Source organism: Thalassophryne amazonica, chromosome 14 (genome assembly GCF_902500255.1).
Source record: "Thalassophryne amazonica chromosome 14, fThaAma1.1, whole genome shotgun sequence".
NCBI classification, from domain to species: Eukaryota; Metazoa; Chordata; class Actinopteri; order Batrachoidiformes; family Batrachoididae; genus Thalassophryne; species Thalassophryne amazonica.
In genome coordinates this window covers 23,385,472-23,412,783 of record NC_047116.1, presented here as the reverse complement: position 1 = coordinate 23,412,783, position 27,312 = coordinate 23,385,472, and the positions used below count along the sequence as shown (strand labels likewise).

The 27,312-nt window shown below is 39.6% G+C and overlaps 1 protein-coding gene across 7 annotated transcripts in view; it reads right to left on the bottom strand.

The window, feature by feature from the left end:
* Positions 1 to 203: 203 nt before the first annotated feature.
* LOC117524733 overlaps positions 204 to 27,312 on the bottom strand; it is a 32,088-nt gene continuing 4,979 nt past the window's right edge. The window contains exons 2-12 of one of the 7 annotated variants that reach the window (XM_034186550.1): positions 26,985 to 27,278; positions 18,935 to 19,207; positions 14,373 to 14,468; positions 13,973 to 14,035; positions 13,461 to 13,505; positions 13,244 to 13,348; positions 11,428 to 11,547; positions 9,243 to 9,293; positions 9,041 to 9,148; positions 4,123 to 4,305; positions 204 to 1,917 (exon numbers count right to left, since the gene is read on the bottom strand). In XM_034186550.1, coding sequence (XP_034042441.1) covers positions 1,424 to 1,917; positions 4,123 to 4,305; positions 9,041 to 9,148; positions 9,243 to 9,293; positions 11,428 to 11,547; positions 13,244 to 13,348; positions 13,461 to 13,505; positions 13,973 to 14,035; positions 14,373 to 14,468; positions 18,935 to 19,207; positions 26,985 to 27,278 — 1,832 coding nt within the window. In that variant the 3' untranslated portion in view covers positions 204 to 1,423. The remainder of the gene's footprint in view (positions 1,918 to 4,122; positions 4,306 to 9,040; positions 9,149 to 9,242; positions 9,294 to 11,427; positions 11,548 to 13,243; positions 13,349 to 13,460; positions 13,506 to 13,972; positions 14,036 to 14,372; positions 14,469 to 18,934; positions 19,208 to 26,984; positions 27,279 to 27,312) is intronic. The other 6 variants (XM_034186552.1, XM_034186556.1, XM_034186555.1 and 3 more) reach the window with 6 other exon arrangements.

Below are 27,312 nucleotides of genomic sequence, written 5' to 3'. Positions count from 1 at the left end.
TATGTCCTCTTAGAAACCTACACCAGTTTGTCATACAGCTACAGGTCAACCCGCACCCCAGGCCTTTACATCACTGAGAGCTGCTTTACCGTCGTGCACGTGTTCTTGCCTCAATGCATCATTCCTGTCTGTGAACTATAATGCAGGTTATCGCAGAGAATTATGCAAGCTTCTGTACAATTCATCACCAACACACAATATTATGTGGTATTTTCTCCAGGACATGCTTTCATAAATCAAAACCTTTTTTAAATGAGGTCACATGTTTCATTTCTGCATTTGTTTTTTTTTCTACTGAAACTCAGTTTGTCCTTCAATCAACAACAAATGTCTCAGACATTTATCCAGTACTGTAAAGGTGATTTTAAAAAAAAAAATAAAAAATCCAGTTTTTAAGTGAAGTTAAGCGCTGATAAACGCTGCCCCCTTCTGACAGAAAAATATTCCTGCAGTTCCAGCCCCATAAACCCCCAAACAAAACAGCACCTTATCATAAACATAATCAATATTTCACATTTGTATAATTTAAGGAATCACACACACACATCAGTGAGTTCCATTAAAAAAAACCCATCATGACTTCCGGCTGACATTCAGAGTTTCAACCAACAAACATTCAACTATTATTTATTATTACCAATTTAAAGATATTAGAATATGCACTTTTGCTACAGCATAAATAAAAGCATAAGTTAGGGATCATACATATGCTTTTATTTATTTTTATTTTATTTAAGCGCTGTGCTCTAGTTGGATTATTAAACACTTTGGACTAAAATTTTAATTTAACATTCTCCAAGTTCTGTCCACTTATGTCAGAATCCCTTTCAATAATAATCAACACTATTTTTAAATAATCTATAAAAAACTACTCTCATTTTAAAGGCAATATTAGGCGCTATATTAAATCATTTAAAATAATTTTAAAAAGCTTTTAAAAAGCCTAATCTGTACAAGACAAAAACATTACTTTTTTCCCGTTCAAATATTTTTGATTGTTCAAGGGTAATTTGAGAATTTCTCTTGGTCAAACTGACTTAAAAAAAAAAAAAAAAATCATTATTTACACCTGAATATGTGCTATTTACATGCTAATATTCTAAAAGGCAGTGTACTCTAAGGAGTCAATCTGTCTGGAAAAGCTGCTCATAGTTTCATCTGTTCCACTGCTCATCTCCTAATGTTTTTTTTATTTTTTATTTATGTTACTTTAGTAACTCTGGCCATCTATCTTTCTATGGCTCCACCTCATTTCTTTCACCATTTGCAGTTGTTCCCTGCCCATTTTATCCAGTTGTGAGTCTACACCACAACTTCAGCTTTGTTTTGTCTTTCTTTATCGTCTGTCAAGGTCTCTGGCTCCTTTTCAGGGGGGCCTGTCTGGGCTTCGTTCCTATCTTCACCTTTATCTCCCTCTGGTCTGCTACTGTGTGACTGAACGGTCCTCATCTGACTTGTGTGTGTTCTCGCCCTCATGCTGCTCATCTGTCATATTTTGATCTTTATGAACGATGAAAGAAGCGTCTTCAGTGTGAATACCTGGAGACGCCGATAGATTATGACCTTTACTGGTTTCTTCCAGGTCAACTACTGTATGTGATTTACTTTCATCTTGGGAAACTGATGTGTGTGTCTCTGGAGTCAGCCCTGTTGTGTTTTGGTGGGTGTTTGCGTCCTTCTCAGATGGTTCATGTACGCTGGACGGCGGCAGATCTGAGTGTTTCTCCTCCAGAGAATCACCAGAACGGTCCAATAAATGAGACTCTCTGACATTTCGCTCTTCGTCAGTGACCTTATCAGAGGCCGCTTCTTCACTGTATTCACTCGAAGCGTCCTCGGGCTCTGTGCTTGGATCGTCTCCGGTCTGAAGGGAATAAGGCTCAGTTACCTTAAGTGTGCTGACCTCATTCTCTGACCCTGAAAGAGACAGAACAGACATCACACACATTCATACACATCATCGCCAAGTGTAGATCTGGTCGAGCTCGGTCAGTTGCAGTGTCCCTATGGTAGTGACACATTAGCACCGCACCAGTCTCCACCCTCATATGGTTTTGATCTGGGTACATTTGTCTTTAATAGTTACAACACATCAAATTCTGCTTTCTGGTTCTGCCACATATTGTCCACAACTATACAAAACCTGAAAACTGGTATCATCGGGGTAGATAACAAAATAACTGCAGGCGACAAAGTAAAGCCCCATGTTCATATAGTGTTTTTCTTCCCCTGATGGAAAAGCACAGAGAATGGCCAGGAATATTTCAGCCCCAAAAAGGTCCAATGAGGTCCTCCTTACACCCCGTCACACATAGCTCGAATGAGGCCGAATGGCGCCCGAATGAAAAGTCAACCCCTAGCCAGGAAGCATCGAGGTGCATTTGGAAAATGTCAGACAGCATTCTCAGAGAGGTCTAAACAGTCAGGCACAGTTGTGCGGCCGCCTTGAATGTTTTGCTTATGTTCAAAACAGTGGTGGCTCAGTCAAGGTGGAACGACTATTGAACGGCAGTCGAACTGCCGTCTGACCACAGTCTGATTGCATTTTAAACAATCGTACGGTAGGAAAACAGCATTTGTGACACTGTGATTGCATTTGGGGTGACGTTTGGCATGCTTCTGCACTGGCCGAATTTCCTGAATGTGCCTGAACGGACCATAGTGGTGTGAAATTCGAGTGCACCTTGAGTGCTGCTGGAACATATTCTGCTGAACTGCATTTGTACGGCTTGTAAGTACATTCTTATTGTTCTTACTGTATCCTGGCAGCTGTCCAGGTACTCTTACTGTCTACCACCTACATGTGTACTGCGTTCAGAGGCTCATGGGGACAGTACATGCGTGAATCAGTCAGGGCAGGTCGGAGCACAGTCTGGATATTCGGACGCCTTCTTATTCCCTCTTCAATGTGACATGAATAGTTTTTTTTTTTTTGACATTCTGCCTGATTCGGCTTGGCTCGTGTGCATTCGTATTGTGTGAATAGCAGCCCAAATGAGTACCCCTCCTCCACCTTGCTCAAAGTGATGGTGTGTGTCCATTGGTGGTCCAGCCATGGACCCGTTCACCTGGTCCATCAAGAGTCACTCATTTTATCTGTCCATAAAACCTTTAAAAAAATCTTTTCAGATGTTTCTTGGCCAATCCTGATGTTTCAACTTAAGATTCTTTGTCAGTGGTGGTCGTGCTTTGAGTTCTTTTTCTTCTTCTCTTTATTATTTAAACTATTACATCATTACCTCTGTTTCTTCTTTATGCTACGTCTTTGGAATAAGTACAAGAAGAAGACAGCCTCTGCTAACATGTTAGCAGAAATGTTTGGGATGACTTTGATGTGTGATTGGACAAAAGGCTGGATCTTATTTGAGTGTACTTTTTGAGAAAAATCCAGTTTGACATTTAATAATTGAGGATGGATTATTACACGTCGACGGAACGCTTTGAGCCCATTAACACAGAGAAACCAGAGAAAAGAGCACACGACGGTCTCGTATCCACAGAGCCATCCGTTTAGAAATGGTCCGGTGGCTTGTGCCGCATCATCGCAGCTCGAAGCGCGGCGCGCCGAGCGTCCTTAAAGCTGTAGTAACAGACCTTATTCTCTGTGAAGCCCGTAAAATTTTCACCGAAAGCCAGATAAATTTTTCTAATGGTTTCCAGGTGCCAGTCTCTAACAGCTTCTGAAAAAATTCTGATGGAAAAAAGTCCTTTTCATTCCGCCATTTCCAGACAATGAAAATCCGAGGAGGGGGCGGGACCACTCCTTCCCAAGGCGTGCTCACATGCGAATGACGTCACCGACAGGTGTGGAAAAACTCACGCATGCGCATGAAGGTTCAAGCATGTCTGACGTAAAAACATATGAATGAAATCCATATAGTTTTTGAAAAAAATAAAAAGGACCGTTACTTTATCGACAGACCTCATAATGTGGGGCCATTTTAATATAAAATTGCAGAAGGGAAAAGATTTGCTTCATGCTTTAAAGATCAAAAAGCAGTCCATCCATGGCTTGCTTGTTAGAGTCTCCTGAGTTTGGCTCCATCTACTTCAGATGGTATCATTACTGGACTTTGCTCTTCAGCAGTGGTGGATGATTTACAGCTGTGGGTGTTGTCTCACCAGAATGAATCAGCTTGACGTCTGACTTCGTTTCAGAATCCAAAAGTTGTTTCTGGTCTGATTCTGCAGCACTGTGTTTGCGTGCAGGATACTCGGACTCCAATTCCTGATCCATTTGAGCAACATGAGGCTGAGGAAAAAGTAGCTTGTTCTCCTCTTTTTCATCATGATTCTGGTCCAATTCTAAAACAGAGACAATTTCAATTTATTTCATTTTATACAGCACCAAATCACAACAAAGCTGCCTCAAGGGGCTTCACACAAGTGAGATCTAACCTTACCAACCACTACAGCAAGCACACAGGTGACAGTGGTAAGGAAAAACTGCTTCTGATGACACTGAGGAAGAAACCTCAAGCAGACCAGACACAGAGGGGTGAACCCCTGCCTCGGCCACTCTAACAGTTACAAGGATTTTCGCAAAGATTTACAATGCTGAAGAAACAGAAAATAGGAAATCAAACATCTGCTGCATCAGCTTCACGCATCGCATCTCGCGGTCAGTCCAGCATCAGGTTAATCCGCAGACGCCAATCCTGTGCATTGCCCTCCGTGCCTTGGACAAGGAGAAAAAAGAGCAGAATCAATCAGCCAGAAAAAAACGACACCTAAGGTATAATTCATCAGCATTAAATTGACAGGAAAGCAGAGAAAATACTACGGTGATTGCCGGCCGCTAGCCCTAAGCTTCACTAAGAGACAGACTAAATGTAATCTCAACTCATCTCTAAGAATAAAAACCAAAGATCAAACACATCTGAGATAACAGGAGTTTGAATGACTAAAGGTAGCTACTTTGCAAATGAGGAACTCCACAAAATGGAGCAATGACACTATAATGTGAGTAAAATTTGTCTGTCTGCCTGTCTGACCAATAGAGGTTAATATGAGTACTGAAGTCCGCGCCCCCAATGTTGCCTACTAAATGCAAATGTCCCTTCATGGACAGCGACATGACACCTCCTAACTGGGCAAAATATTGACGACGTGCTCAGATGTTAATGCATTTTCTATGCGGAAACACGAGTGAACAAACACAGGAAAAAACTCGCAATATGCGTGTTAAAATGCCATTCTGACCTGGATATCGAGCCAGTAAAATTAATTTACATTAAATTATGTAAGGAAACTATCAAACTTACTCTGACACCCACACATTCCCAAATATTAGTGATGAAAGTTACATAGATCTGATCTGTTCCAGCTGCGATGTTGCTGTGTTCATCGCTGCATGACTCACCTAACTACCTATCTATTATATATATATATATATATATATATATATATAAATAAAAGGCATGTGAATCATCACTGACAACGACTTGATACACTACCAGCGATATGATACATACTGCGATATATGACGATGCGATACGATATGTATTTGATGGTGATTCAATTCCTCACAATGCGATTTGGTGCGATACGATTTGGGATGGGTATTGATAAAATTTTATCTATCGATTCTGCTTATCAATCCGATTCTTTAACGTTTCCCATATCAATACCTCTTGTGAGTTTTCTGTGTACTAAAAGTAGGCTTTACAGGTTTTCTATGTCAACAACATTTATTGAGTCTTAAAGTAAACAAATATGAAATTGGTCACTGGATCCTTGATCTCTGGACATAAATAGAAATAAACAAAATCTATTTTCAAAAGCATTTCCTTTCAGATATTGACACAAATGTAACTCCATAGACTGAGCTGAGCTCTTCAGCCAGCTGTGCTGCACGTCAGGATGTAATTCATAAGAAAAGCAGGACATCTCATTTTGGGAAAAAACCACCCGGGTTTGGTCAGTTGTAGTTTACTGTTTGCATTATAACGTTTGGAAAGAGGTATCATTTGATTTAAAACAGTGATTCGCTCTCAAGTATTAATTTTGACCAAAATCTGTGCAGCTCTTTGGAGCTGTGCACTTAGTCCCACAAAACAGAGGACACTATTATTAGTAGTATTTCCTTTAGCTGATGGACAACTTCAGTTTACACATCGGCTGGTGTTCACGCCAGTGGACTTGCCGCTTCTGAAAACCAGCGAAGCAGAGAAACAGCAAACAGCGAGTCGAAGCTCTGCTGAGTTGCTTCAAGCAGACCCGCTGCAGTCTGCAATCACCTTAGAGAAATAATCCTTTTCCCGATAAACACCCTCAAAACAATGGCCGCTCCGGTGTCCCGAACCATCCATGGTGCATTCAATGTGCCTTGGAAAAATCGATGCAAGCAGGCAGCAAGTGATGCCACATGATTCAACCTGTCAACTTAATCGATGCACTCTCATCGCGCACGTTTGTATCTAGATACTGATTTGTATCAATTAATCTCCACATGCCTAATATATACAGCGAGGAAAATAAGTATCTGAACACCCTGCGGTTTTGCAAGTTCTCCCACTTAGAAATCATGGAGGGGTCTGAAATTTTCATCTTAGGTGCATGTCCACTGTGAGAGACATCCATCCATCCATCCATTTTCTTCCGCTTTATCCGGAGTAATCAAAAAAAAAAAAAAAAAAAAAAAAAATCCGGAAATCACAATGTATGACTTTTTAATAATTTATTTGTATGTTACTGCTGCAAAAAACACCTACCAACCAGCAAGAATTCTGGCTCTCACAGACCTGCTAATTTTTCTTTAAGAAGCCCTCTTATTCTGCACTCTTTACCTGTATTAACTGCACCTGTTTGAACTTGTTACCTGTATAAAAGACACCTGTTCACACACTCACTCAATCAATCACACTCCAACCTGTCCACCATAGCCAAGACCAAAGAGCTGTCTAAGGACACCAGGGACAAAACTGTAGACCTGCACAAGGCTGGGATGGACTACAGGACAAGAGGCAAGCAGCTTGGTAAAAGACAACAACTGATTATTTATTAGAAAGTGGAAGAAACACAAGATGACTGTCAATCTCCCTCGGTCTGGGATTCCATGCAAGATCTCACTTTGTGGGGGTAAGGATGATTCTGAGAAAGCTCAGAACTACACAGGAGGACCTGGTCAATGACCTGAAGAGAGCTGGGACCACAGTCACAAAGATTACATTAGTAAAACATGATGCTGTCATGGTTTAAAATCCTGCAGGGCAGCAAGGTCCCCCTACTCAAGTCAGGACATGTCCAGGCCCGTTTGAAGTTCACCAGTGACCATCTGGATGATCCAGAGGAGGCATGGGAGAAGGTCATGTGGTCAGATGAGACCAGAATAGAGCTTTTAAGAATCAACTCCACTTACCATGTTTAGCGGATGAGAACAACCCCAAGAAAACCCTCCCAACCGTGAAGCATAGGGGTGGAAACATCATACTCTGGGGGTGCTCTTCTGCAAAGGGGACAGGACGACTGCACCGTATTGAAGGGAGGATGGATGGGGCAATGTATTGCGAGATTTTGGCACCCAACCTCCTTCCCTCAGTAAGAGCATTGAAGATGGGTCATGGCTGGGTCTTCCAGCATGACAATGACCCCAAATACACAGAAACATAAGCGTAAAAAGCATTTCAAGGTCCTGGAGTGGCCTGGCCAGTCTCCAGACCTGAACTCAATAGAAAATCTTTGGAGGGAGCTGAAACTCCAAACCTGGCTGATCTAGAGAAGATCTGTATGGAGGAATGGACCAAAATCCCTGCCGCAGTGTGCGCAAACCTGGTGAAAATCTACAAGAAACGTTTGACCTCTGTAATTACAAACAAAGGCAACTGTACCAAATATTAACATTGATTTTCACAGGTGTTCAAATACTTATTTGCAGCAGTAACACAAATAAATTATAAAAAAAAAAAAAAAAAATCATACATTGTGATTTACGGATTTTTTTTTTTTTTTTTTTTAGATTATGTCTCTCATAGTGGACATGGACCTGAGATGAAAATTTCAGACCCCTCCATGATTTCTAAGTGGGAGAACTTGCAAAACCGCAGGGTGTTCAAATACTTATTTTCCTCGCTATAATATATATATATATATATATATATATACACACACACACAAATTATTAACTTTGACAGGATTCCAAAAAAGGTCTCCACCGTGCGACGTAAACAATCCACACAATCCAGACGGACATAAAGGCCACATTAATTAATTCCACATGGTCCGCATCAATTAAATCCATTTTTGTATAGTACGGACTAAATTCAGTCATGGAAAAAATAACAATAATAACCAAAACTGCTTAATTATGAAAGGAAATATTGCCTCCCTTCTTCCTCTGTTTGCGGACTCTAGTTCTCATATTAACCTCTGTGGTCTGACCCCTGACCCTCCCAGGTCTTTTGTCTGAATTCCCCAAACTTGATATGTGGATGAAGGTCAATACTGGAATTGCCCTTGAAGAGTGACTTTTCACAAAGATCAAAGGTTACTGGAATTAAAGTTCAAAATTATTATTTTTTTTACTCTGATATCCACCAAACCTAGCACACATATGCAGCTGGGTTCTGGAATTGCTCAGGTGAGATCAAATCTACAGAAGGTCACTTGCTGGGGTCGAAATAGTTGAAATTTTACATTTTTTCACCATGATTTGCACAAAAATAAAGGTGCATTCTGGAATTGTCCATCAAGGTGAATTTTACCAAAAGTCAGTAATTGGGTCCAAGGTTTTAAGGATTAAAATTGAAGTTTTTCACTCCAATTTGATAGTTCCTCTATTTTTGTTGGTTTACTCCTCCTAAAGTCCTTGGTGCTGAGTACCACTAAATGTGGCTTGGACCCCAAGGCGTTCCCAAGCCAGCCGAGAGATGCAGTCCCTCCTGTATAATTACATTCTGAAGTTGCCAATATCTTAAACAGAAGCATTCATAGACTGTGCAACTTTTTTAAACCACCATAAAATAACAGAATAACACAAAACATATGGCATATCAACGTGACAAATAATGACATTTTCTGTCAAGATCTTCTAAAAACTTGCCTGTTCTCTTTTTTTCTGAATATTTTCTTGGCTGGCCATCGTTCTGTCCTGTATTCTTTGAGTTGGGTGATAAAGACTCAAAAAGCTGTATATTCCTTTTGGCATGGCCTGTCAACAGTGAACAATCACAACCAGTAAGATCCATTTGCTTCAATCTGTTTACTCCTGTATACATAGATTTGATAAAATCCACTTGTGTAACCTTTTTCTGGCATGCCTTCTTGTGTGTCTGCATTAGGGTCATTTACAATCCCTTCATTCCATGTAAAGACAAAGAAAAAGGAACAGAACACAGCATTTAGTATTTTAAGGACATTAATGGACCTGCTTCAAAGCATCGCATATGAGGGTATTGTATTCAGCTCCATGTGTTTTGATAGAGTGAGGAAAACAAGTATTTGAACACCCTGCGATTTTGCAAGTTCTCCCACTTAGAAATCATGGAGGGGTCTGAAATTTTCATCTTAGGTGCACGTCCACTGTGAGAGACATAACCTTAAAAAAAAAAAAAAAAAAAAAAAAAAATCCGGAAATCACAATGTATGATTTTTTTTTAATAATTTATTTGTATGTTACTGCTGCAAATAAGTATTTGAACACCTGTGAAAATCAATGTTAATATTTGGTACAGTAGCCTTTGTTTGCAATTACAGAGGTCAAACTTTTCCTGTAGTTTTTCACCAGGTTCGCACACTGCAGCAGGGATTTTGGTCCACTCCTCCATACAGATCTTCTCCAAATCTTTCAGGTTTGGAGTTTCAGCTCCCTCCAAAGATTTTCTATTGAGTTCAGGTCTAGAGACTGGCCAGGACACTCCAGGACCTTGCAATGCTTCTTACGGAGCCCTGGCTGTATGTTTGGGGTCATTGTCATGCTGGAAGACCCAGCCATGACCCATCTTCAATGCTCTTACTGAGGGAAGGAGGTTGTTTGCCAAAATCTTGCAATACATGACCCCATCTGTCCTCCCTGCAATACGGTGCAGTCGTCCTGTCCCCTTTGCAGAAGAGCACCCCCAGAGTATGATGTTTCCACCCCCATGCTTCACAGTTGGGATGGTTTTCTTGGGGTTGTTCTCATCCTCTAAACTTGGTAAGTGGAGTTGATTCCAAAAAGCTCTATTCTGGTCTCATCTGATCACATGACCTTCTCCCATGCCTCCTCTGGATCATCCAGATGGTCACTGGTGAACTTCAAACAGGCCTGGACATGTGCTGGCTTGAGCAGGGGGACCTTGCTGCCCTGCAGGATTTTAAACCATGACAGCATCATGTGTTACTAATGTAATCTTTGTGACTGTGATCCCAGCTCTCTTCAGATCATTGACCAGGGCCTCCCGTGTAGTTCTGAGCATTTTCAGAATCATCCTTACCCCACAAAGTGAGATCTTGCATGGAATCCCAGACTGAGGGAGATTGACAGTCATCTTGTGTTTCTTCCACTTTCTAATAAATAATCAGCTCTTTGGTCTTGGCTATGGTGGACAGGTTGGAGTGTGATTGATTGAGTGTGTGAACAGGTGTCTTTTATACAGGTAACAAGTTCAAACAGGTGCAATTAATACAGGTAAAGAGTGCAGAATAAGAGGGCTTCTTAAAGAAAAATTAACAGGTCTGTGTGAGCCAGAATTCTTGCTGGTTTGTAGGTGTTCAAATACTTATTTGCAGCAGTAACATACAAATAAATTATTTAAAAAAAAAAAAAAAAAATCATACATTGTGTTTTACGGATTTTTTTTTTTTTTTTTTTTTTTTTTTTTTTTTTAAGATTACGTCTCTCACAGTGGACATGCACCTAAGATGAAAATTTCAGACCCCTCCATGATTTCTAAGTGGGAGAACTTGCAAAATCGCATAGTGTTCAAATACTTATTTTCCTCACTGTATATACCAAAATAAGTGAACAGACTGAGATCAAACCGAGTGGAATGGCCAAGGGTCAGCAATCGACGAAGCGGTGAGATTTTGACAAAAATCGGTTTAAAATCAAGGTCAAAGGCTAAGGTCAAAATAATGGCCCAATGTTGATATTCAGAATGACTATTCCGATGAAGTAGTAAAATTTACATCTATGTTATTATTAACTACAAATATGAAGTCATATATCACCCTTCAGTTGGTCACATATTTAATCTCAGATGATCTTGAAAGGTCAAACTCAAGAGCATAAGGTTATTATGTAGGGCATGGATGATCTTAGTTTGTTTTTCATGCTTTTGTAATTTCTGGGTGTTCATAGCATTTTGAGTAGTATCTCCTGGGGCTTAAAAGGTTTGGCAGCTTTTTGCTTGTTAGTCTGTGGAATTTGGCTCGGTGCACCTCACATGGCATCATGGCTGAACTTTGCTTATTGGTGGTGGATGATTTACAGCTGTGCGTTTGTCTCACCAGAATGAACATCTGACATTGTCTTGGGATCCAAAAGGTGATTCTGGTCTGATTCTGCAGCTCCGTGTTTTCTTGCAGTTGGCTTGTCCTCCTCAGTCTCACCCAAATTCTCGTCAGATTCTAAAACCACAGTGTGAGAATAAATTTAATAGCAACTCTTCTATAAGAATCAAAATTATTTTTATTTGCCTTACTGAAGACAAAGCAGAGTTATTAACCGTCTGACTGTGTACGCATCCACGTGGGCATTGTGTACATCATGACAAATACTCAGGAACTCTCAGAGTGAATTTTGGTACAAGATTACCTCACTAAGACCTCAAACACATTCAACATTCTAACTTTTTCCCATTCCATTTCCATTCTAACTGTACCTACTGGGAGGAGAATCTATGTAAACCTTATACGCTGGTCACACTTGAGGCCGAATGCCGGCTGAATTAAAATTCGACCCACATTTGGGAAGAGTCCAGGTGCATTTGAGGACATTCGACAGGAGTCTGAGAGCAGTCTAAACAGTCGGCCAACTTCCTGTAGCCGCCCCGATTGTTTTGCACATGTGCAAAACAGTCAAGGTGCAGTCGAGGTGGAAAAATATCGAACAACAGTCGAAGTGCGGGCTGACCGCAATTGGACTGCATTCTAAATATTCATACACCATGAAAACAGCATTCTGGTCACATTCCAGGGGCAGTTCAAAATGATCCGCCACGGAGCAAATGTCCCAAATGTGCCTGAACATACCATGAATGTGCCTCGAAAGCCGCTGGAATATACAGTATTTCCTCGACCCCCAATCGGACCTCACTCATATGGCAATGTAAGTGAACTCATCATTTTCTCACTGTATTCTGGCAGCTGTCTAGGTAATCCTGATGTGTTCCACCTATATTTGCCCTGCGTTTAGAGGTTTAATGTGCACGGCGTGTGCATGAATCATTCGGGGCGGGTCGCAGCACAGTCTGAGTAGTCAGATGGCTGTCTTCCACAATCCTTATTCTCCCCCCCCCAAGATGTGGCACAAATCTTGGATTTTTTGACATTCCGTCTGGGTCGGCTTAATTCTTGCCAAGTGTGACGGGGCCGTTAATATATGGAAAGTCATCTAGAGATGGGAACTGATAACATTTATCAATACTGATACCAATACCATTATTGGTTCTATTCTTTTTCAATTACATGATCAATTCTAGGTCAACTTTCTGTGTGGTTGGTAGATGCAGAGTTTGACATTATGTCTGAAATTATGACATAAAAGCTTGTCATGCAGAAATGTCAGGAAAAACATACCGCCATTGATAAGAGTGGCCTGTACATCTCACGCATTCAATTCTGAACTAAAACATTTGGGATAGATTCTCAAGTGCAATCAGTTCTGGATTCCCATCTGTATGTCTTAGTACACAAGGTCACCTCACTAACACCGTGGACTTGGGTGCATTTCAAATCTAACTATGGAGACACCAGGGGCTGAGTATCTGAAATCTATTTTATGCAATAAGACTACAAGGACTTTATGGACATTGATAAAACGTACTACCGTGCAAAGTTTCAAGGCTGGGTTTCCATGCAGGTTCTGACGTATATCACCCTGATATCAGTGTGTATCCTTCAAACTACACAACAGAATGAATAACATAACATCTCAGCCTCCACTGAATCCACAGTGGCTGCACTTGGAAGCTGTCTATGTCCAACACTGCAACATTCAAAGGCAGTGTAACATTTATAAACATCAGAAGATAACGTAATAAGACAAATATGTCAAACAAAGTGAGTCAAATGATGCCATTTGTTGTCAAGAGTCTAATCTTGCCTGTTTTCTTCTTTGCTGAATGTGTTCTAGGCTGTGAATTCATTCGCTTATTCTTTAACTCTGTAGATAAGGATGTATAGAAATCTTTATTAGCTTTGGTGATCCCTGAAAACAGTGAACAGTCACAACAAGTAAGATCAGATTGCTGCAGTCTGTTTATGAGGCAGAGTTATGTTAACTACAATAAAATCTGTGCAATGCTGTGTGTGATGCACACCTTCTTGTGTCCCTGAATTCTGGCCTTTTACAAACTTGTATTTCCCTGTTAAAAACAAAGAAACGTGGAATAAAGAAAAATGTTTTACAGTTTAAGTACATTATTCATATTTCAATTCAGTTTTGTATTGACTCATAGAATTTATGAGATAGTCCGGGTTGAAATTTGCTTTGTGGCCTGACATTCAGTACATATTCTATTCCCTGTGTATTTGGATTCATATACAGATGAAATTACATCTACATATTCTAGGCATTTATGCACAATAATAACTCATCAATATGTACAACTTGTAGTATACTGGGTCATCTCACAAATTCCTGGCTGTTACAAGTCTTTCAACAACACACACACACACACACACACACACACACACACACACACACACACACACACACACACACACACACCCACACACCAAATTAATCTACACTGACATTATTTTATAATCATATACATTTCCGAGCATTCACTGCTTGCTGCCTCATCAGAGGCCTGAAGACATATCTTACCTCTGTTTCTATCATGCGTCTTTTGGCTTTCCTCATCAGATGGTTCTTTTTTAGCAATGCATGCTGGAGCCAAACAGTTCAGGGAAATAAAACGAAAAGAGAGAGGCTTGAAACAGAGTGACTTGTGTTCAGTACAAATATTTATAAACTGTTTTCTAAGGTAGTCCTGAAAGAAGAAACTGATCATGTATTTTATGCAAGATAAAATTAACTGCCAAGTCTTTATTGACCATAAAAACTTCAGGGCATCAGTGAACACATGAGCGAACATATGCTGAAATAAATTAATAGTGCTGCTAAGTTACTGAATATTACAGTATATGTATGAAGAAAAAAAACTTTGATTCACTTTCTCTGCTGAATTTATATTTTGAAAAAAAACTTTTCTTTTTAACTGTACCTTTCAGTCGCTTTCGGAAAACCAAGACCAAGACCACCAAGACAATAAATATGGCTATGATTACTGGGATAAGCCAAAGTACAGAGGTGTCTTTGTCTGCAGGAAAAAAGCACAAAAAAGTCTTAAGTTTTTCATGCCACTGCACAGGTCCAGTACCCCCAAAACAACCTTTGTACTGTATACAGTACGTATACACTTAATGTATATATTCTCTCTTCTTTATACCAGATATCTGACAAAGTTATGGATGACTTTTATGGCTTTTTATGTGTTTGGGTGAAACAACAACTCAACTGATTGTAAAGGTTGTCAAACAATTAACCAGATGGCTAGCAGTTTATATATCCTTTAAGCCCCCGTCACAAATAGCAAGAAAACGCCGGAACGAGCCCGACACAGCAAATATGGTCATAATCTGGACGCAGTCGGGAAGGAAAGAGGTCACACTGTCGCTTGTCGTCTCCTTCCCAGCTCTACTGACCTCACGTGCGTGCCAAGATGCTGAAGAACAGATGCTGAAATGCTCACTCAGATGTGTGTTCATAACGGCTGAATGAGCCACTAAGTGTGTACTGTTGCCAGCCACTGCACACCTTTGCTGGCAGTGGGCCAAGCAGTCACACCATGCGTCAGATGGAGCCTTTTCAGTAAACTTTAACTTCTTTTTCTTTTTTGCTCACTTAAGCAGCACAACGCAACTCTGTACACTGTGATGTTGGTTGGATTATCACATGGTATTTATTTTTTGCCGTGGTTGTTTGCAGCACACAGCAGCCGGGTGAGAGGCTTTTCACCACAGGCTATGGTTCCTGTGTGCCCTGTGCTGTGAAACAATTCCGTGCTGGAGGTGAGTTTCATGTTTAATAATGTTGTCATGGCCTGGTGATACAGTTCCACGTCATAACTCCTACAAAGTTTAGATGGTGATCAGGTAATAATATGTATATTACAGCAGTGAGATCCGTTCAGCTCAAACATATGCAATGATGCATTACTGCGCATGAGACCACGGAGAGGTGCAGCGGCCAATGGTACTTTCGATTTGATTGTTAACACCCACTACACATGATGTATGCGTGGCACATACATGTTATTACATATCAGTATTTTCCTTTGCCCTCCCTGGCCGGGGTCCAGTGGAGGTGGATATACATGGCACAACATGCTGGCATGCTTTGCCGTGACTGATCCATGTCAGAGCTCAATCAACCGCAATCAGATTGTTTCAAATGCTGTTATGATGCCGTCATGTAGATTGAGATCAGATGACGCAGAAACTAGACACAGACCACTGTCAGATGTGCATCCCATCTCGATGGCGCCAAGAGTGTTTTGAACATGTACAACACACTCGGGACAACCGAGCGAATGGGACCACATACTGTATGTAGACTGCTCAGAGACTGCAGTCCATTGGTCTTCAAACCGCACCTCAATACTTCCTGATTGTGGCCGGATGTGTCATTCTGATGTCATCCGTCTCATTCGGCGTATGTGTGACGGGGGGTGTTACTTTCATCACTGTTTTGAAGTGTCCTTGAGCAAGTCAAATGACTACAACACCTGGCAAAAATTATGGAATCACCGGCCTCAGAGGATGTTCATTCAGTTGTTTAATTTTGTAGAAAAAAAGCAAATCACAGACATGACACAAAACTAAAGTCATTTCAAATGGCAACTTTCTGGCTTTAAGAAACACTATATGAAATCAAGAAAAAAAGATTGTCAGTAACGGTTACTTTTTTAGACCAAGCAGAGGAAAAAAATATGGAATCACTCAATTCTGAGGAAAAAAAATTATGGAATCACCCTGTGAATTTTCATCCCCCAAATTAACACCTGCATCAAATCAGATCTGCTCATTGACATTGACCCTATGCCATGACATTGACCCTATGTGTTTTTTTGCAAGGAATGTTTTTGCAGTTTTTGCTCTATGGCAAGATGCATTATCATCTTGAAAAATGATATCATCCCCAAACATCCTTTCAATTGTCCAAAATATCAACATAAACTTGTGCATTTATTGATGATGTAATGACAGCCATCTCCCCAGTGCCTTTACCTGGCATGCAGCCCCATATCATCAATGACTGTGGAAATTTACATGTTCTCTTCAGGCAGTCATCTTTATAAATCTCATTGGAAAGGCACCAAACAAAAGTTCCAGCATCATCACCTTGCCCAATGCAGATTCGAGATTCATCACTGAATATGACTTTCATCCAGTCATCCACAGTCCACAATTGCTTTTCCTTAGCCCATTGTAACCTTGTTTTTTTCTGTTTAGGTGTTAATGATGCCTGTCATTTAGCTTTTCTGTATGTAAATCCCATTTCCTTTAGGCGGTTTCTTACAGTTCGGTCACACACGTTGACTCCAGTTTCCTCCCATTCATTCCTCATTTGTTCTGTTGTACATTTTTCGATTTTTGAGACATATTGCTTTGAATTTTCTGTCTTGACGCTTTGATGTCTTCCTTGATCTACCAGTATGTTTGCCTTTAACAACCTTCCCATGTTGTTTGTATTTGGTCCAGAGTTTAGACACAGCTGACTGTGAACAACCAACATCTTTTGCAACATTGCATGATGATTTAGTCTCTTTTAAGAGTTTGATAATCCTCTCCTTTGTTTCAATTGACATCTCTCGTGTTGGAGCCATGATTCATGTCAGTCCACTTGGTGCAACAGCTCTCCAAGGTGTGTTCACTCCTTTTTAGATGCAGACTAACGAGCAGATCTGATATGATGCAGGTGTTAGTTTTGGGGACGAAAATTTACAGGGTGATTCCATAATTTTTTCCTCAGAATTGAGTGATTCCATATTTTTTTTCCTCTGCTTGGTCTAAAAAAGTAACCGTTACTGACTGCCACAATCTTTTTTTCTTGATTTCTTATAGTGTTTCTTCAAGCCAGAAAGTTGCCATTTGAAATGACTTTAGTTTTGTGTCATGTCTGTGATCTGCTTTTTTTCTACAAAATTAAACAACTGAATGAACATCCTCCGAGGCCGGTGATTCCATAATTTTTGCCAGGGATTGTATACCTGATGAATGCTTTAAAAAGAAAATAATTTAAGCAGGCATACAGAATTGACAGAATTGTGAGGCTTGGCCCGAAGATAAACTATGTCGATTTTTGTGATGTTTGGACAAAATTTGCCTCTTCTATGAAATTTATTATGGCATAAACTGCTGTCATAGAGTGCAATGAATGTGGTTTGAGCCAACGGTACCTGAGTTTTGAAAATGAGACATATAATTTAAAGTCTACATGTACAAACACACCCCCAAATCTGATCCATTGCTGTCGCTAGACTGCAGGAGGTGCAGATATGGAACTGAAAAGAGTAACAGGACTATTCCCAGTAAGTGTACCAAATTACGGAACTTTTATGAAACCATACAGTTGTAACGTTGACAGGAAACTAGACAGGCGGTTGTTCAGACGCATGTATTGACAGATGGAATGCGTTTCTGTATCTCTCATTCTGAGCCTATCGGCCTGCAGAGGACAACAACACAAATGTGGAATATTTTGTAAAACTGTTGATAAATTCACATACAAGGTTGTCTGAGTCTGGCCTTGGATTTAGACCCTGTGCTTGTTTATCGGACTCTTAACCATATACACTAGATACTTTTACTGCTCTCACCAGCAGTAAGAGAGCTCCTGAGGTGGAAAAAGTAAGTGACGACCCCACTACAAACCTCTAACACTCTGTTTGAAATAATCTGCATTAAATAATTTATCTGGATCTTGTTGCAAAAATGTGTTTCGGCAGGTGCCATATTAGTCCTGTTGGGAATTGTGGCTGTAAAATACCTCCAACTGAAGTTGCTCTAGAAAGTTGTAAACATACTGAGCTCATAAAGATAATCAGAAGCAGCTATAAACACAAAGTCTGAAATAAAAGTCTGTTCTTCAGATTTCATAGTGGTAGTGCAGATTTTTCTCAATGGGGGATTTTCAAGTTGCGATAGAGCAGCGCCTACGCACATGCATGATGACGTCACAACTCTGTTCGGTTAGGGAGACGTGGTTTCGTTCAACAACAAGAACTGTCAAGAAACTTTCTTGTGTGTGGAGGTAGGAACAGCCTTTTGAATGCTTGAATAACGATGCCAGTCACACAAAGAAATCAAATAATAGTGAAAACATGTTCATTTCCAGAATGTTGGTATTTTGGTCACTGAACTTTCCTAGCAATCAGTCACACGGCACTAATGAAGGACACCAAAGTCAAAAACGAAACAAGAAATCTGGACTCACGTTGACTTTTGGAGCATTGTTTAACCGGCGTCCAGCTTCGGTCGGTTAGCCGCTCCGTGAGGCGTCATAACAAGCTGTTGTTTCTAATGATGCCAAATACGCAAGCGAGACGATCCCTAACCGGAATTCTCAGTTTCAAGTGGCAGCGCAACTTGAAAATTGTCCATTAAAACCTCAAAAGTATTCTAATTGCAAAGATAAATTTAATTGAAATATTCCGTGAATATATGTTTGAAATGACAGCAGTATAATGTACAGCGGAAAGTCAGTATTTGTGTGAAGTCTTACTTGGGTAGCAATTCTTTGCGGTGAATGTTGCTGTATCTTCACTCAGAGGGTTGCTCACTGAACAGTTATACACATCCTCATTATGTTTTTCCCCCAAAGGTATCATTAACTCTGGACCAGGCTGCACCTTACCAACCGACCTCCATTCAAAGTTTAATAAAAATGGAAATGGTCCGGTTTCAGCAGAGCAGACCAGCACTGCCTGCTTCTCAGATATGGTTGATCTGTTGCTGTCGTTCAGCTTACAGGTTATGGTCAGCTTGGAAACTCTGTCTATATGAACACAAAAATACATTAATGAACACCCAAATTACTTAAAAACAACTGATCAAGATGTTGCAATGTGATACTTAATTCCCAAACAAACAAAATAGTGTCTTCTTGATCTTGGTTTTACATTGTGATGTCGTATCAGTGAAGTAGTTTTGACATAATCCTTAAAAGTCTACAAAATGAAATCCTGATCCAGAATTCGGATCTGGATCCAGATCACCTCCAAAAATGAATGGAGTTTGAAAAGGCCTAACACCAACACGTGGTGAAAAGTTAGAGGGGGGGAAAAAAAAAAAAAAAAAAAAAAAAAAAAAAATCTATGAAGTAGTTTTGACGTAATCCATAAAAGTCTACAAAATAAAATCCTGATACAGAATTTGGATCCGGATCCAGATCACCTCGAAAAATTAATGGAGTCTTAAAAGGCCACACCAATGGTGAAAATTTTGTGAAAATCCATGAAGTAGTTTTGGCATAATCCTCAAAATCTGACAAAGTGAAGCATACAAATTAAAATTGTGATCCAGAATCTGGATCTGGATCACCTCCAAAATTCAATGGAGTCTTCCATGGCCTAATATCTACAACCCCTGGAAAAAATTATGGAATCACCGGCCTCGGAGGATGTTCATTCAGTTGTTTAATTTTGTAGAAAAAAAGCAGATCACAGACATGACAAAACTAAAGTCATTTCAAATGGCAACTTTCTGGCTTTAAGAAACACTATAAGAAATCAGGAAAAAAAAAATTGCGGCAGTCAGTAACGGTTACTTTTTTAGACCAAGCAGAGGGAAAAAATATGGAATCACTCAATTCTGAGGAAAAAATTATGGAATCATGAAAAACAAAAGAACGCTCCAACACATCACTAGTATTTTGTTGCACCACCTCTGGCTTTTATAACAGCTTGAGGCATGGACTTAATGAGTGACAAACAGTACTCTTCATCAATCTGGCTCCAACTTTCTCTGATTGCTGTTGCCAGATCAACTGTGCAGGTTGGAGCCTTGTCATGGACCATTTTCTTCAACTTCCAAAGATTTTCAATTGGATTAAGATGCGGACTATTTGCAGGCCATGACACTGACCCTATGTGTCTTTTTTGCAAAGAATGTTTTCACAGTTTTTGCTCTATGGCAAGATGCATTATCATCTTGAAAAATGATTTCATCATCCCCAAACATCCTTTCAATTGATGGGATAAGAAAAGTGTCCAAAATATCAACGTAAACTTGTGCATTTATTGATGATGTAATGACAGCCATCTCCCCAGTGCCTTTACCTGACATGCAGCCCCATATCATCAATGACTGTGGAAATTTACATGTTCTCTTCATGCAGTCATCTTTATAAATCTCATTGGAACGGCACCAAACAAAAGTTCCAGCATCATCACCTTGCCCAAAGCAGATTAGAGATTCATCACTGAATATGACTTTCATCCAGTCATCCACAGTCCAAAATTGCTTTTCCTTAGCCCATTGTAACCTTGTTTTTTTCTGTTTAGGTGTTAATGATGGCTTTCATTTAGCTTTTCTGTATGTAAATCCCATTTCCTTTAGGCGGTTTCTTACAGTTCAGTCACAGACGTTGACTCCAGTTTCCTCCCATTCGTTCCTCATTTGTTTTGTTGTGCATTTTCGATTTTTCAGACATACTGCTTTAAGTTTTCTGTCTTGATGCTTTGATGTCTTCCTTGGTCTACCAGTATGTTTGCCTTTAACAACCTTCCCATGTTGTTTGTATTTGGTCCAGAGTTTAGACACAGATGACTGTGAACAACCAACATCTTTTGCAACATTGTGTGATGATTTACCCTCTTAAGAGTTTGATAATCCTCTCCTTTGTTTCAATTGACATCTCTCGTGTTGGAGCCATGATTCATGTCAGTCCACTTGGTGCAACAGCTCTCCAAGGTGTGATCACTCCTATTTAGATGCAGACTAACGAGCAGATCTGATTTGATGCAGGTGTTAGTTTTGGGGATGAAAATTTACAGGGTGATTTCATAATTTATTCCTCAGAACTGAGTGAGTCCATATTTTTTTCCCTCTGGTTGGTCTAAAAAGTAACCGTTACTGACTGCCACAATTTTTTTTTCTTGATTTCTTATAGTGTTTCTTAAAGCCAGAAAGTTGCCATTTGAAATTACTTTAGTTTTGTGTCAATTAAACAACTGAATGAACATCCTCCGAGGCCGGTGATTCCATAATTATTGCCAGGGGTTGTATGTGTGGTGAAAATTTTGTCAAAATCCGTGCAGTAGTTTGACGTAATCCTGCTAACAGACAGAGACAAATAAAATTCTAAACGCTGACAATTTTATTGTCCTTGGCGGACATAAAAAGTCTAAATTTTGCAGTTCTATCAAACAATGTCACAGATGATACAAGTTTTAAGGGAGTATGTACTGGTATGCTGACTGAAGGAATGCCCACTAGAGCTGTTGTCTATGAACTGAATGCTCGTTTTAATCACTTAAGACGTCTTCAACATTGTTTTCACAACTACAACTACCACATGGAAGCACATAGCCCAGGACTGCAATATCTGGCTTCTTTGTCAAACAGGTTTTTTGACATTCGACTGCACATTTTAGAGTGACTTTTTATTGTGACTACTCCAAGGTACATCTGTGCGATAATCATGCTGTTTAATCATCATGTTGCTATTCCACACCAACCATGGAAATGGATTAAGTTAAATGCTCGGTAATAAATTTTAACAAATTTGTGAATAAAATTCCGAGGAAAATAAGCTTTTGTGTGCACAGAGAAAGCGTGAATTTTATTTATTTATTTTTACTTCAACTTTTTGTTGCGTATATTTGGATTTTCTTCCAGTTTCTTTGGTTTCACATCGAATTGTCCGAGCATTCCAAAGATGTTGACACAGACATGTGCATGTCCTGGGTGCAGCCCTGTATAGATGCAAATGGTTGGTTTACACATGAACGAGCACCTGACAGAAATTTTCAATTCCAAGTTTATATAGCATGAATCAATAAAGGAAAATCATTGTAGATTAATATATTAATATTCTATTGTTGTAACTATTATGGCATTATTACCAGCACCAGCAACTTCATGTGCAAAAGTAGGTCCATGATGTGCAAAAACTGCATTAATACAAACTAATGCAAATAATCTTAGCAGTGGTGAGCCTTAAGTGAGTCTCCACTCCAGACCGAACCTCCACTAGCTCTACACTCTGAGCCAGATCAACTGTGTTATTGTTTCAGTTTTGGTTAAGATTAAAGTTAATGGAGGTTAGGGTTTTTGGTTTTCTCCACATTTCACCATGTGTATGGCTAACTTTAGTGGTTATCCACAAGTTATGAAACTCACACAAGTCTAACCACCATGGCAGTCCCGTTTTGAGACAGACCAATAAGATGAGAGATGTCAGACTTGGCTGAATCTTCTTGAAATTGGTCTAAAAGGCAGACTCACCCCCCCCACCCCCACCCCAAAAAAACTTTACACTGATAGTTTTCTTTCTTCTGATTTTTTATTTTTTTGTGCCTTGTGCAGTGCTGATATCAGAGACACAACAGCACTGCTACTATGCAAAACCACTGACGGTCCTTGTCAAGTTGCTGACACAAGTGCAATTATGCAATCCTCCTCTTTGCACTTCACAGTCACTGACAGAATGTTTCCATTTTGATAGATTGCACACAAAGTTCAATTCTTTTGAGATTCAGTTGGTGTGTGACATACCACATTAGTTTTTTTGTGTTTGTTTGAAAGGTTTTGTTATCAAGGAGTTTCAGAATTATGTAGCTTTTTATTACCTGAGGCCAAAATATGGCCATTGTGTATTTTTAAGGCTTTGCGTCCGTCCGTCTGTCTGTGTACAGCATGAGTCCAGTCCTATTACTGCCAGGGTCTTCAAATTCACAGGGAGCATTCTTGGGACACAGACCTTGTACAAGTTCAAAGTTGTTTAACCTTGACCTATTTTAAGAGGTCAAAAGGTCACATTCTGTTTCCTATTTTTATGCTCATACAGCCGAGGGTATTTTAGCATTGCGTTATATTTATTACTTTAGATTGAAGATGATTCAGTCACAGTATAACAATCCTAAGACTACAAAGACATATAGCTTGCATAACTATGAAGTTTATGTGTGGTTTTCATCATTTACTTGAAGAACTTTAAAATGTATAGTTTTGCTTTAATTAGGTAGAGACTGAAACTGTACCACCCACTTTATTACGATGTTTGCGTACAGCAATTTTAGGCAACTATTTAGTTTTTTTGGGGGGGAATTGTGATCAAAAATCAATTTTTACTGCATGGTATACGACAGATACGGGATTCAGCACTCAAAAAAAAAAAAAAAAAAAAAATCACATCGACACAACACACTAAATATATTTTCCCCCAAAATGCCTAACGCATTTTATTCTCAGGAATTTTCCCATTTTCTATCTTCGGAGTCTTGGTGGGACTAAAAACTGCACCTAAAACAGAGACTGATGGTCATCTTAACAGAGCTGGTGCACACTGGGTATATGGTACATCAAGCTTATGGATGGGAAAAACTGATTTGATTTTGGATAGGCTCAAATCAATGATAAAGGTCAAATTTCTGGCATCATGCTAACATACAGCACAATAGCAAATTTCCAGAAATGACTTCAGTTATTTTATTGTTGATTATTATAACCCTCTGGGGTCCGAGGGCATTTTTTGGACAGTTCACTCGCCTGGCATAAATTTTTTTATTATTGCTGTTAACAGCTCTCCCTGCATCCCACAATCAAGTTTTATGTCTCTTTTTTCAGGACAACCTGTGCTTTCATAATATATATGCTTTTGTTGTGTTTTATAAGTGTAATAAAGGTTTACAATCAAAAATATGGAAGGAAAAAGTAAAGCGGAAAATAATTTTCCACACATTTATTCAAAACACACAGCAAACTATAATAAACAACTGTTTTGACACTTTATAAAAGGTAATTTGAGGTCTTGTGTGAAAGCCTGTACAACAAAAAGGTTCAAACAATAAACACAAATGCACATTTTGAACAATATATACAAAATGGTCTATGCTTTTTTTTTTTGTCTTCATGGTAAAGGCAACAGAGTTATCCAGTAACATTCACATGCAAACTAGTGGAGCAATCCTGATAGTTACACACTCTGTTTGAGCATGTGAGATTGTCAGAGGCTCTCTGTCTGCTTTCACTGATCGCTGTGCGTAATGGCGCAGGGCGCATTTGGAGCCCAGTAGTACGTACTTATTGGAGCACCCAGGGGGCTATTCAAACGGGCCAACTAGTAACATATCACTCCTGAAAATGATCTTTGGCTTTTCACGAGGTAAATCTGCCCTACGATTGGATTTTGGAAAACCATGTGACGGTGAACCAATTCCGACTGGACACTCGTATTGCGCATGTCATCACACAGCTTCTATGAGGAGTACAAAGATGGCTGATGGCTGGCTCGAAAGTCCGCGGAGTTAACTTTTGTTTCAAAAAACAAACAACAAAAAACAAAGTAGGTTTCTATATCATATCATTAAAAGGTTATTTATAATTTAGTAAAGCTTGGTCTTAGGCGTCGTATACGACGGCATTGGCCCCAGAGGGTTAACTGTTTAATAGTCCATGTAAGCTTTTCTCTGTATACCTGACACACTGAAATGTGGGCATGATGTCGCTGTGCTCTCAGAGCACTTCTGATCTTGTTAATTTATTCACTTATATTACATATTTAGAAACATCTCATTACTGTTAAAGTTTTGGACATTTTTTCCTTAGGAATCTGATTCAGGAAAAAGCTCCATGGTCTCAATGGTCTCCCAAATGTGTGGCTGAAAAAAATGAACCCGTTCTTCACCATCTTGCTTTAAAGGCGCCTGGAATGAGCCAGAGGTTTTGCGCTTCAGGATAAATGAAGACATCAACAGCAGTCACACATTTGACTTTATGGGTTCTGTTAGGGTGTGTTCTATTGTGGGTGAAACCTGCTCAGCAGCCTCAACAACACGCACTGTCAGTTACAACGCTGCTAATCTCCACCTAAACAACACTCGCTCAGATGCTATCCTACTGGCACTCACAGGCCATTTACAAGATACATCGGCTTGTGCAAATTTCAGATCAACCAATCATGCGGTAGAAAGGCATGTAAAGGTATGCAGACACAATCAAAGCTGAGTTGTTGCCATTTCCTGACTGACTTGAAATGTGTAAAGACTCTGCACATTGAGATGTTATGAGTATTTCAAAAACTGCTGTTTCCCTGGAAACTGTGTACACCACAGCATGATTTAGAGCAGGGTTCAGCAACGGTGTGTCTGTGGCATGAAGGGCCAAGGCAGTGCACGTTTTCATTGAAAATGATCACCTCATCAGGGGGTTTTTAAATCAATGAACTCCTCTCCTCAACTTAAAGTCCTGATCCTCTATGAAATCACCTACTGAGTAGCAAGGAAAACCTTCCACTGTCTTGGTCCTTCATGCCCACCCCTGGGTTACAGTTCCAATCTGAAAAGCTAAAAACAAAAACAAACAATTATCACTAGTTCTGTGGAGGAAAATATTATACAAATAATGAGTGTTTATGAGTTGAATGAATGAAAAAAAACATTCATTATTTGTTTTACATAATGGCTAAAAATAGATCCTTGTTTGATATTTTATTAATTTATAAACATCAGAAAAGGGACTTACATTTTGGTGTTTGTCACTGGTGCTTTGACATCAACAGGTTCCAAACAGTCCAACACAAACTTTAAATAGGAGTCCAAAATTGTTCTCAGTCAGCTTGCCAAAACATGTAACGATGTAATCCCTGACGCAGTGCACTGACTTTGTGTACAAACTGCTGCCTGCTTTCCTCAGTCCAATGAAAATTCACCTCAGAAATTTGTCCAGCTTTTCATCCTAACGGCTATTCATGTCTCTAGATGGCTTACGGTGTAGTGGAGTTGGTGTTTTTTGTGTTAGAATTAGCACCGTCAATTAGCCGGTTCAAATCGTCGCCCATCAGAAAAACAAACTTCGCCATGTTTACCTAAACAGCATCCCAGTAGTGTGAGCACACGCGGTGATCGGGCAATGTAATAGCACATTTCATATAGAACCAAAATTGCACAGTAAATGAAACACAATGGCAAATGGTACGAATACTCCATGTCACGTGACATACAAACCACCAAATGACAAGCATCTACTCAGCCATTATATTTTCTGTTGTTTATAAATTAATAAAATATCAAATGACAAGGATCTTTTTCAGCCGTTATATAAAACAAATAATGAATGTTTTTACATTCTTTCAATAGAACGAATATTTACCATTCACCTCATGAAATTTTCGTACCATTGAACTCAAACATTCATTATTTGTATATTGTTCCACGCCACAGTAAATTGGATGAATGAACTATGAGGGCCGATTGAGAAGTTTTAGCCTGGCCCACAAAAAAAAGTAGGGTGTGGTTCTCCATCACATTCTGAGAAACCAATATTTCTCAACATGGCATCCAGTGAGTCAAAATTTCATACATTCTCGAAAAATGCTGGTTTCTCAGAATGCAAGAGATGGAGAACCATGTCCTACTTTTTTGTGGCTCAGGCTTAAAAACATCTCAACTGCTCCTCATATTAGCTAAAGAAAAAGCCATTCAAAAAATGGAGTTGTACTAATGTGTAATGATCATGATTTATGTTTTTAAATACAGGAAAAAAACATATATTTATGACCTGCAGAATAATAAAAAATATCTTGTATAAAACATGTCACACACAAAACTTACCTATGACCATCAGTTTATGAGATGAGTGCTTCAACATGTTGCCATCATCCACTTCCAATTCATACACCCCACTGTCATTTAGGCGTAAGTCTTTGATACTGAGCTCTGCAGATTCCCAGTCCAGAGTGATTCTATTTTCATATGGGCTGTAAACGTCTTCCACACTACCAGTAAACTCCACCACTTTGTTTCCATCGTGCTTCCACAGAATATTTTCAGGCCGTCCAAAATAAGGTGGAATCAATATGGCCTCCTTCCCCTTGAGTTTGTATTGTGGGGAAGTCTGCATAGCAACTGAATAGAAAGAATGATAAAATGCAAACACAGA